The sequence below is a fragment of the Athene cunicularia genome (genome assembly GCF_003259725.1).
Source record: "Athene cunicularia isolate RWA chromosome 3 unlocalized genomic scaffold, athCun1 chr3_part1, whole genome shotgun sequence".
NCBI lineage: Eukaryota > Metazoa > Chordata > Aves > Strigiformes > Strigidae > Athene > Athene cunicularia.
The window spans coordinates 73,737,073-73,748,774 of NW_020799097.1; the positions used below are offsets into that span (position 1 = coordinate 73,737,073).

Here is an 11,702-nt window from a genome sequence, read left to right on the forward strand (position 1 = left end):
AGACAGGGGCTGCTGAGGGGGCCGAGCCTCGGCGTGTCGGAGGTTGAGAGAACGCTGCAGTCACCCTATTCCTTCAAATTGGAAAAAAGACTTTTTTAAAAAAAACCCAAAACAGTCTATGTAGCACAATGTTATAAACAGAACCACCATACAGAGCCGTTATCTTAAAACTCAGGCCCTCGGTACTGCAAGCTGGAGGAGGACTAGCCTAAGAGGAGTCTCTCCATGCAGAAAAACAACCCAGCCAGGAGCTTCTGCCTGCTGTACAGCTGTTGGGCAGGATACAGCTGCACAAACCAGGTGTGTTAAGCTCTGAAAACCTGCCTGGCAGAGACATATTTCTGTCAGTTTACTGGCAGGACCAGCAGCACTTGCAAGTACTTTTTCAGCTATTTTGTTTACTACTTACTTATTTTGGTTCATTTTTGTTCTTTTCCTCATTTTTGTGTGCATTGTTCCCCATGTTTTCCTTCTGGTAGCTATTCAACGGCCTTTACTGCTGATGAAAATCCTTCATTTGGGTACCTTAACCCCATCAGCTAAAATAATCTGTGTGGTTAGTGCAAATGAGTTCAAAGACCAGTTAAAAATTTGTTCTCCACAAAGGTCAGTGAGGAGAACCCTTCTCTCAGAGTTCAGAGGCACTCTGCACACAAGACAAACATTAGGTAAATTTGAATTTTATGGAAATTATCTCTGCTATCACAAAACCCTCTTGCTTTTTGTCTTTTAAAATAAACATGCATATTCTAAGATCTTACAGAACCTTTATTTACCAGACTGCAAAAACACATCACAAATTCAGTGGGGGCTAGGTCTGAACAATCCTGTTGAAAAACAGATTACCTTATCTTGGAAAATGCCAGGAAATCCACCTGGAGACAACCACATTGGCAACCTCAGCCCCCTGCAAGTAGAGCAGTGTGTCTGTCCCCCTGCTTCCTGATGGACCCTAGAAAATCACGTTAATTCAGCTTCACCCTTCCAGCAGAACTCTGGAAATCTGAGCAGTGAAAATAACCACTTTATCAACTGATATAATAAAAGGTGAATTGTCCAAAATCAACAAGAAGTTTGGAAACGAGATTTCCCCCCAAATGCTGAAAATCAATACAGCAAGATTTAGGCAGTTTATAATTTTAAAGAGGAATATGTTGGTTTTATTGGTGATCAATAAAATGTCATTTTTGTTAAAATGAGCCAACTACCTTCAGGATTATTAAATGTCATAAAATAGGCATTGACAGCCAGACATGAGCATGTCAATATTACAGGTTTTAGCATTTCTGAATATACTGTATTTATATATTGTATACTGCAATTCACTGATGCTTTTTGGTAAGCGTTCCACAAAAGTCAGTCAATTATATAATACATTCTGTTATAAACTGGTGCACTTGCTGCATTGCTTTAATTTGGTAAAAAAACCCCAAACAAATAAAACACCACAGCCTGGTTATTTAGAAGATACCCTCTAAGCAGAGGACAAAGGGAATGGCTTACCTTGCCTTACAATTACTTTCCTTCAACAAGTTAAGCTAACTTCTAGTCTGAGGGTATAATTTGTGTTTATTTTTTTCAGCTCTTTAGCCAAGCTTTAATTTTTTACTACTTAAAAATTAAGTACCACACTCTTGACAAAAAATCATCTTTATATGAGGTTTTAAGACATGCATGTCCTACAGCAACTAACAGATTTAAGTAGCAAGCTGTCACGACTTGAAAGCTATGAATTTTTTTAACCTTAGTGCAATTAATATTAATTACTGTAACTCCAAAGATACTTTACAGCCTTTTAATGCCTTATACTAGGTGAAAAGATGTCTCCCATTTTTCTGGCATGAGATGCTTTCCTATTTCAGACTGATTTGAACTGCAACCACAGATTTCCCCATAAGGCTTTTTATACCATCTACATTATCAGATAAAGCCATTGTTATAACCTATTATCAACATTTTAAGCTTCTTACAAATATTACATTCTACCATGGACAGGATTCCAGGATGTACATATACACACACTATGGATAATCAAGCAGTAAGATACTACAACCGAATATAAACTACAAGCAACTACAGATCTAGATCACCACGAGATTTTTGCACTTTGGGTGCAAAATGCTGGTACTTTTTTTATACAGATCCTTGTCAACTTCCCTTTCATGCATTCAACTAGTAACTGCTATTTTTCAGGCAATGAGGGCTGAAGTAATGTTCAAAAATCAACCAGGTATCACCAATGGAATTTACACTTCCGATAACAACTACTAAGTGGTTTTAATACATTTAAGTGAACCCTATGAAATTAAAATAGCAGTGATACATGGATCAGCACGTATCTAATACAAGTGACAGCAGCTAGTAGTATTTTAATTACATCCACTTGTCTTGGACAGTATCTAATACTCATATGCCATTTAAAAAATAGTACCACAAACTCTTCTACAATCTAGGAATTTATTACAACTGTGTAAATTTGAAACAAATTCAAGTATGTCTTAGAACTCTGAACAGTGCTTAAAAGCCAGTGCTTTTTCATCTCCTTGCTTACACGCTACCATCAGAAAACTAGTAGACAGAAAATAACCACCAGAAATTCAGATTCTGAGGAATTCCTAACTCACTATTACGGAGTAATAAAAGTATGCTTAATATAAAGGAATTTTTTTCATTCTCTGCACCTGTTAAGAAGTCAGTTCCCTCAGGCAAGCATTTAAAAACAACAGGAGAGTTATAACTAGTTTAAGAAGCTGAATTACTAACTCTTAAAGATCTGTAGTTTAGTTTGTGTATTTACCTTTTGGATACTTCTAGCTTTTTGGGTGTTTTTTTGTTTGTTCTGTTTTTGGTTTTTTTTTTAATCTTTTTTTATAAAAGCCAGGTTCCAACTCTAAGGTTTACTTTTTGTTAACCTTTTCTTTTTTTCTTTCCCTTACCTGCCAATAAGGACAAAACCTGTAGAATAAGCACTATAAGGCCGGCCCAAAATTAGTATGATAGTACACACCTGCAACTTCAGGTATTTGGCATAAGCTGTATAAGATAGGATTGACACAGGAACAGATTCAATAAAAAAAAGTACTGTAGATACACTGCATACAAATAAGCCATGTAAACCAATGCAGAACAATGAGGAAATTACATTATTAAAAGTTTTTATTTAGGTTTGGTCAGTACAGGTAAGATAATATTGGAGTCACAGAGCAATATGCATAAACAGGATACAACAGTTCTTAAAAACTGAGTAACTATGCACACAATTCATAAACATTCGGTCACCTAAGGAGAAAAATGCACAGATGTATGGTGGGAAAAACTGTAATTAACACTGAAACTACTACAGGACTCCTTCAGTAAGTCCATCTTTTAGTGATAAAACTACTGTACTGGGCAAACTTGGCAGTCATAAACCCACAACTATTATGACAAATCTTGAAGGTGGTGTAAGTATAACAGTATGAGTAAGAATGCCCTTACACAGCACAGGTTCTAGATATACACAGATTTGTACAGACATCATTTATGTTATACTTTATGGAAATAATTTCCATTTCAACTTCACATTAACTCATATAAAAATAACTTGAGCTACACAAACGTCCTTTTAGCAACATTCAACGTAATTAACTGTTAAAATTTCCAAAGTGGCAGAGGTATTGAAGCAAAAAGAAACCCACAAAAAGGCAAAATTGTGACAAGTATGCACTAATTTAAACGGCTTCTGGACAGTATCCTCTCCCAATTTAAATGACACTGTATAAAAATGTTGCAGAAAAATGTTACAAAACTGAACCCTGCACATTTACACTGGAGTCCAAACCATTCTGGACATGACGAGAACCCACAGTTCTGTTACCTTTCATGCTCACTGTTTTCTCCTCTTGAGGATCATGATTGGAGTCTGTGTCATTTGAGTGGTGAGTGAGAGAGTTTTCACTGCCAGTGGGAGAGTCTACACTTTCATACCCAGTACTGAGTTGGTTTATGTAGCTACTACTTCCTCTACCAGTTCTATCTTCAGAGTGGTTGGACAGCTTATTACCATTCCCTGGAGAAGCCGGGAAGTCATCTTCCGTGCCGCTGCCCTCCCTATAAAATCCGGGCCCAGACGTCCGCTGATGGGAGGAGCTACCATTGCTTGGTCCGTTTGCCAGACGGCTGCAGTCTTTACCCACAGCCTCTCCCTGGTCTGTAGGCTCAGAAGATGGAGTCCTGCTGGTACCCGGGTTGGAGGCCTGGGACTGCTGCTGCTGGTACTGCGCCAACTGCTGGCGAGTCTCCTTCAACTGCTGCTGAAGAACTAGAATGGTACTCTGCATACCCTCTACTTCCTCATCAAGCTGGATGATGAAGTCATTCAATTCTATATAAAGAAAACACATTTGTTGCAAACACTTAATAGCCCATATACAGCTTGAATCTCAGACAAAAAAAAAAAAATTTAATCCTGTTAATGTTTTATGCTGAAATTTTCAAGAGACTGCTTTTCAGCCCTCAGGTATGCACCAGTATTGATACTCTGCCTCTGAAGGAGGAAATGCTTAACTACCATCTACATACTTTTTATACTGCTACTCAGAATACATAGGAAGAAATTAATTTCTGGGCAAGAAAGGAGGATATTTGGAAAACTGATCAATTTCAACAATTAGTATTCTGCAAGTAGAACCTTGTGTATCTCAAGTATAAAACCTTAGCAGAAATACTTTTAAAGTGACCATGAACCACATCTGTATATAATAGACAGATCTGAATAATTACAAAAGCCTGTTCAGTGACAAAAATTATTTTAGTCATATTTCAAAGAAGTTTCAGCACTTACTGGTTTCAATCCTTTAAATCCTGCAAAACAGGACACTAAAAGGCTTTCTTACCAAGAAAACTGTTAACTAATTCCACAGGGTGTTTCAGTATTTCTATGTACCAAGAAAAAGAATTTTACAATACGGTCTGCATTTTGGAGCAAAACAAACTTGACCTGAAAACAGTGGAAGAAACACTGGCTACCCCCAGTCTTCAATTCAACTGCACCACTGACATGGCAGAGCAAATAAAGTGCATACTGCTTATTATTGTAAAAATTCATAAAATTAAAGTGTTCTTGCTGCTACATAAAAAAAAAAAAAAATAGGAAAACTGCTACTGCAGGATTATCGTTACCTTTGTTCATATGGGGAAGAAGCAATAGGGGCTAACAAACACATCTCAGTTCTGGAGCTTACTTTACTGTACTACATTCAAGAGCAGAAATCTTTGAAAAATATGTACATTTGCTTCACTTCTGAACTTGAAAAACTTAGATGAAGTTAAGCAGCAAAAGGGTAACTAGTCCAACATTGTATTACAGAAAGAATCACTTTAAGAATTCTAGTTATCATACATCATTTTATACTGCTATTTTCTCAAAAATATGATCCTATGGACAGGGGAAAGATATATCCTTAAAAATACAAGATATGTCAGACGTCGATAATGCCAAATCAAGTCTATGCTATCTTACAGACTTCAGCTGTGAAACAAAAACATACCCACATTTAAGTGATGTCTAACCAGCTCAAGTCCCAAGACTTACTGTAATAATCAGATAACCTAGTCTGTATGATTCTACCAAAAAAACCACTGATTCTATGCAGAACACTCAACTGAAGGTTTTTTTTTTAAACTTGCATTTTCCCCTCCATTTAAATTATACAAGAGGTCAGAGTTTATTATCAATTTCAATTTAGGTTTACAATGTTGTAAAATCTGGACTGTGAAAACAATAATGAGGTATTTTAGTTCATCTGAGTTACCTAAATGTAAAAAAACCCACCACCTCATTTTTCTCATTCTTAGGCATTGTTAAAATGTTGATTTTTTTTAAAAAAAATTAATTTCAGAATGAGTCAAGTTAACAAGCAGCATTGTGTTCTCAGTGCATGCTTAGCTTCATGCAACATTAACAGCTTTCATCTTACCACTTCCACCAATAATGTGTGCAGTCTAAATATTCCCTATTAAATACAGCAAGACCTACAGTACAAAATCCAGCAATTTCAAATTCAAATGCTGGTTTACTGGAGCTGCAAATCCCACTAGTCCCCCAAAGTTAAGGTTTTGTTTGTTTTTAATCAAGACTACCAGTGAAGACACAACTGTCGTATTTTACTTGATATTGTCCTTTCATTCTGGCAAAAGTGGTTTTAGAGCACGTGTATCATCAGGAAATTAAAACTAGCAGAAGTGCAAGGCAACTTCCATTTTCTTAAAAAAAAATCCCTTACCATCCTGACTGCTTTTAAGTTCCTCACTATATTTCTTCTGTAAAGCCAACTCTGCCTCAAGCTGTGCAATACGTCCTTGGGACAGCTGCCTTCCAAGCTCTTGATTCTCCTGGAGAAGCATTCGACACTTCGCCATTAACTTTTTGCCTGTTTGGCTGCAAAGGAAAGAGCCATCTATCACAAAACGAATATAAAACCTTCAGTAATCTTCCTCAATCACAATTACAGACAGAAAGGAGATGCAATTTCTGCATGTCACAATTCAAGAAACATTATGCCTCAACATAATTTTCATAGCAGAAAATCTCCCTACAGTTACCACGTGCTGTTCCAATGCCAGTTGATCTTCTGCCGCTGTCCCATAAAGTGGAAGGCAAATTTTATTACTGCAAATATGAATAAGCATATTGTTCTTTTTTTTTTTTGATACCAACATCTGGATTATCAGTATGCACAGTCTTGCATGTGCTAATTCTCAAAAGAGATAAGTATTTGATTAAAGATGTGCCTTATAAGTCAAAAGATCAAGTACTGCATGAAAATTACATGTATAAACAGAATTATAAACAAAAAACATTTATTGCACTAGTAAAATTTAATAATTAAATTTTGGTGAAGGGAAGAAAGTTGCTTGGGATGAAGTATTAAATCCCATGTTCATTCTTCCTAATGACACCCATTCTTCTTTAAGAGGTTCAGACATTCTTTTGAATGCTGTCCAGGTACTCTTGTTTAAAAACTTACATGTCTATTTTTCAACTCAATTTATATATTTGACAGTAATGTACACAGTCTGTTTCATGATTTCTATGGTCAGCTTTTCCTAAGTGCATCTTGCATAGTCAGGAAAAAGTAAAATGTCATTAAAAATTGGAAGGAAATTAAAGAGCATGTTATTAATCTACTTCCTTTAGAATGAGAGATTTCCAATCATGAGTAATGATCATTAAGATCTCCAGTTTCTGAAAAAATTTGGAAACAGGCAGGAAAAAAATTTCGCACTGACAAGATTTTCTTTACTAAATGGAAAACATCACACATCTTTAATCTTCGCGATAAAAATTGCATTGTAAAGCATTATAGGAAGTACTATGCAAATTAATATATAGGCAATACAGCTGACTCCATAAGAGAAAAATTCAAGTCCTTTAAGTGTCTTGGTCTGCCAAAGTCAGGATAGCAACCACAAACAGTTGTCTCCTTTTAATAGGCTCAGCAACATAATAAAGCTGTCTACAGCAGTGTAAGCTCTACCAAAAAAAAAAACCACCCAAACTTGAAAAGGTTTATTGTGAATTCCATGGCAGGACTTGCACTACTTTTCAAGACCAAGCAGGTCATTTAATTTTTTGTTTGCTTTTAAACAACTGACAAAGATTGAAAGAAATTTTGAGGATTAAAAAAGTAGAACAGGAAATTTCTGCTACAATTCACAGCCACGGTTCTCTCCTGCAACCAAAATACCCAACCAAAAGAATTTAAAATAGTAATTTCCTTATCAACTACCTTTTAAGCATTCAAGCCTTAGACAACTTTTAAGTTCTGGCAACTCTGCCCCATTTAACATTTTCCGACTGACTCTCCCAAATCTTTCAGATGGGCTGCTCCAGAAGGAATCTGGCTGTGTAAAGTCCTGGAAGCCTGCAACTCTGCTAAAGGCAGCAACCTGTTTTCTTTCTTGATGTGATGTCCAATGGCAGGTCCTTGAAGTTTAAATTGTGCTGACCTAATACAGTCCAAGTCGCACACTTAAGATGCAAGTTTCCTTAGAGATGTTCATTCTGTGTAAAGCAGGACCGCTTTGGAGATAACCAATGTAACATATCCCAAAAGTTATTAGGCAGACATGCAGTGATTTTTAGCCATTTGCAAATTCCTTTTACTGTATTCATCATCACTAAAAGTTGAAGAAGTTCACGGTGCTTAAGTCATTTAATGCTTTTCTCTTCACAAAACAACATCAACTGTAGAATTAGAAAGTACCAGTCACCTTGGAATTGGGACAATTTTAGAATCCCATTAATTTCTTCATGTTAACTCCTGCCAAAAATGTAAAATATTTATTACCTGTATAGAAATTTGCATATTTACCTATAATGCTATTTCTTCCCATCAGAATTTTTCCAGATGTTCTGAACTAGTATGGCACCAAGTAACCTTCCCTTGCAATTTACAAAAACAACACTCACATGCAAGAACATAAAATCCAGTAACTAATTTTAAAATAACTCCTATTAGCTGTAAAACTTAAGTTTGGCATTGTTTTCACAAATCCTCTTGAACATACACGCAACAAAACCTGGAAGAATATAAGTGGTTAAATTTCACAAGACTAATGTTTTACTAGGTTTACTGCAAATGACATTTCTATGAATTTTTAATCCAAGTGCATACTCTATGTTTAATGATGGTCAAAATGGCTTAGCCCAGCCATTCCTTTGAATACACCCTTCCCTCCAGACATCAGCAATGACTGTGCTCTACACCTGTATCCATGGTTAAGGCCAAGCACTAACAGTGCTCAGGGTTGCAGCTAACATGTTACCCTAAGAACACCAGTCAGGGATCTGAATAGGAGCATCATCTCTTTCACAAATGAGGTCAGATGCCATGAAATAAGAGTAGTTGCATAAATGTATGGACCATTAAAGCAATTAAAAGGGTGTCGAAGGAGGGGCAGGATGCAAAGAGAATGAAAAATCCTATAAATACTTTACATGAGTCATCATTTCTTTACCCTTCCAGAAATAAAAATCAGGAAAACCTTAATTCAATTAATGAAAACAGCCTCAATTATTTACCAGGAAATAACTCTAATTTTCTGTATTCCAGCTACTGCATATATGAATTACGCAGATTCACACCACTGACTTAAAATTATATTATGAATATTAGGGTATGTTGTAGCTACAGAAATAAAAATTTTCTTTTGATACTTTTGCTTTAAAGTGGTAAGTTACTTGTCTCTCCTCAGTTGTACACACACATTTAGAGCCTGAGGACTTCAGAAAACAACCAAGCTGTATCTAAACGTATTAAATAATTTTCTGAACTCCAAGTTAAACAATCAAATCTGAACGGCATGCCTCTATCCACACATTATAGCAAGCTTTACAAATGGCTTGTAAAACATTAACAATTTATTAATGCAAGTCTTACCTCTGTTTTGATGCTAGATCATTAAAATCTTAGATACTGCTATAGCAAAATCATTCCAGATGTATCACTTAAAAAGGTAAAGTTTTTCTGTAGTTTTTTCTTTTGCTGTTAAGTCATTACTCATGCAAAAAAATAAACCTGCGTAAGTACGCTACTCTTCAATCCCACATTCATCATCTGAAGCACAAACAGTTAAGATACTTCTGAGTTAAAAATACGTAATGCCATCTTAATAAAAGTCATCAAAACAATCAGAATACATCACCTTCTGTGATAGCTGGATGTCTTTTTTTAATTTAAAACTGAATTTTCTAGGATCAGACTGAGTCATAAAACGTTGCCCAACTGTTTTGAAAATCAAAACCTCAGATTACTAAATATAACTCAGTTCACTAAGGAAAAAAACAAACACACAAATGCTAGACCAAATCTGCATTTCACTTTACACACCTCAGACATGCACTCCCAACTGTCCCGGATTGCTACTCTTACAAGTAACTTGGGACAACAGAACAGAGGCATCAATAGAGTAGCAAAGGTTCCTTCACTGATTCCACCATGGAAAACGCATGCATTTAAGGTTTTTTGGTTTGTTAAAATACTGACTTTGTTTTCAGAGAACGAGTCAATGCAGAAATAACAACCTGTTCAATTCTCGTTCATCCCAGGAGTTTCACAATACAGCAATATAACCAGTAGTGTTCCTTGAACTATATATTACAACTATTTCAAGGCACATTTTATATAGAAGTGCAATACAAGAAAACCAGGTGTACAAAGGAATAAAAACACCCCACCAACACTGAAGACAGTTGCCATTGTGTGCCTTCTGTATTAAGCATGAGATCAGTTCTTAGTATAGAAGATTGAAAGTCTCATTTCTGCATGAAAACATGCAGTGAAATAATTATCACAACTAGTTTTTCTTATACATGCTAGTTGTGATCAAATATATATTGCTTCCAACAATTTAAAATCTGCGATTATATAGAACGTACATTTTTGTACAGTCCTAATTTTGAGGCGTCCACGGTATCACCAACCATCCAGAAAACAGTTCATTATTTAGCAACAGTGATTTAAGGCTCCGTCAAGTGCTAGAGAGCCCAAAGGCTAAACAGTCAAATGTGTACACTACCACTGTTGTGATATCAAATAGCACCTCTCGTGGCTATTCAAAACTGGTTAGCAAGTAAACTCTTTAACGCAAAATTCACCTCATTGAGTTTTGACCCAGCAGTTCAGTGAACAAGCAGGAAGTCCACAGTCTTATTGGCAAAACTGACTTACAGTGTCTCTAAGTCACTAGGCTCAAGGTTAAGAGTGAAGCATATTCCACTTCTACATTTTACGGGAATTTTACATGTTCAATTCATGATTTATAATCTCTAGGTTCTCTCTCCTCCAAACTGTCTGTAGACACAGTGTGCCACAGACTTAAGACTTCTGTTTCTCCCTCTATTTTCTTCAAATAGAACAATTTTGCAAATGTCTACATGTTCTAGAAAAGATTTTTTTTCGAAGATGGCCATTTCTTCAGAATAGTCCGACGCCGTCAGGCCTCTGAAGCAAAGGGGGAGAAAAAAAGCTGAAACACAAGGTTCATCTGGTAAGTTTTACATTAAGCATTACAAGCTGGACAGTATAAGAATGTGGCTTTTGCCTCAAAACGTCTGAGTCTTGGTGTGGAAACGAGTACTTGGCTGTCCCACCATAGCATTCTCGTAGTGGGACTGTCAGGGAAGTCTTGACTGGGGAGTATTTGTTTTGTTTACCTATCAGGCGTAAATTTCCAGGCACTCAGTTCATTTTGGGCTTGTTCCAGTTTGTCTTTAGTCTGTTCCAGTTCACCTTTCATTTTTAGGAAAAACAAGTTGATGGCTGGGTCCACCATTGTTGATCGCAGTTGGGCAACACTAGGCTGCTGGACTTGCTTGAGGTACTGAATCTGATTCTGCACAAAATAAGACAGACAACTGTTATTCATACAACATTAAATAAAACTTCAAAGTCATCTAAATACAAATAAAAAACAGCTATTCCAAAGATAACAAAGAAACCTGCCTTCTTTCATCACTATAACCTGGAAAGGACAGGATAAAAATCACTTTTGCCCACATGCACCTTATCAATGTGCATATTTACTCAAACCCCATCTCACCACCTGCAATGCTTAATTTTTTTCTCCTCTCTGCTTCAAATTGCCAAAGCAGTGACTAAAGGATTAGAATACTCCCTTTCTTCTCTATCTGCCTGCACTTTTTTTTTTTTTTTTTACTG

General features: G+C 36.3%; 1 protein-coding gene across 3 annotated transcripts in view; it reads right to left on the reverse strand.

The window, feature by feature from the left end:
* Positions 1-3,138: 3,138 nt before the first annotated feature.
* The window catches only part of WTAP (WT1 associated protein), a 24,636-nt gene continuing 16,072 nt past the window's right edge, over positions 3,139-11,702 (reverse strand). Inside the window, exons 5-8 of one of the 3 annotated variants that reach the window (XR_003398000.1) lie at positions 11,198-11,376; positions 10,640-10,985; positions 6,264-6,418; positions 3,872-4,363 (exon numbers count right to left, since the gene is read on the reverse strand). Coding sequence is in view for 1 of the 3 variants with exons in the window: in XM_026844970.1 (XP_026700771.1) it covers positions 3,780-4,363; positions 6,264-6,418; positions 11,198-11,376 (918 nt within the window). In the remaining 2 variants the exon portion in view is untranslated. Of the gene's footprint in view, positions 4,364-6,263; positions 6,419-6,689; positions 8,304-10,420; positions 10,986-11,197; positions 11,377-11,702 lie in introns of those variants that run through there. The other 2 variants (XM_026844970.1, XR_003398001.1) reach the window with 2 other exon arrangements.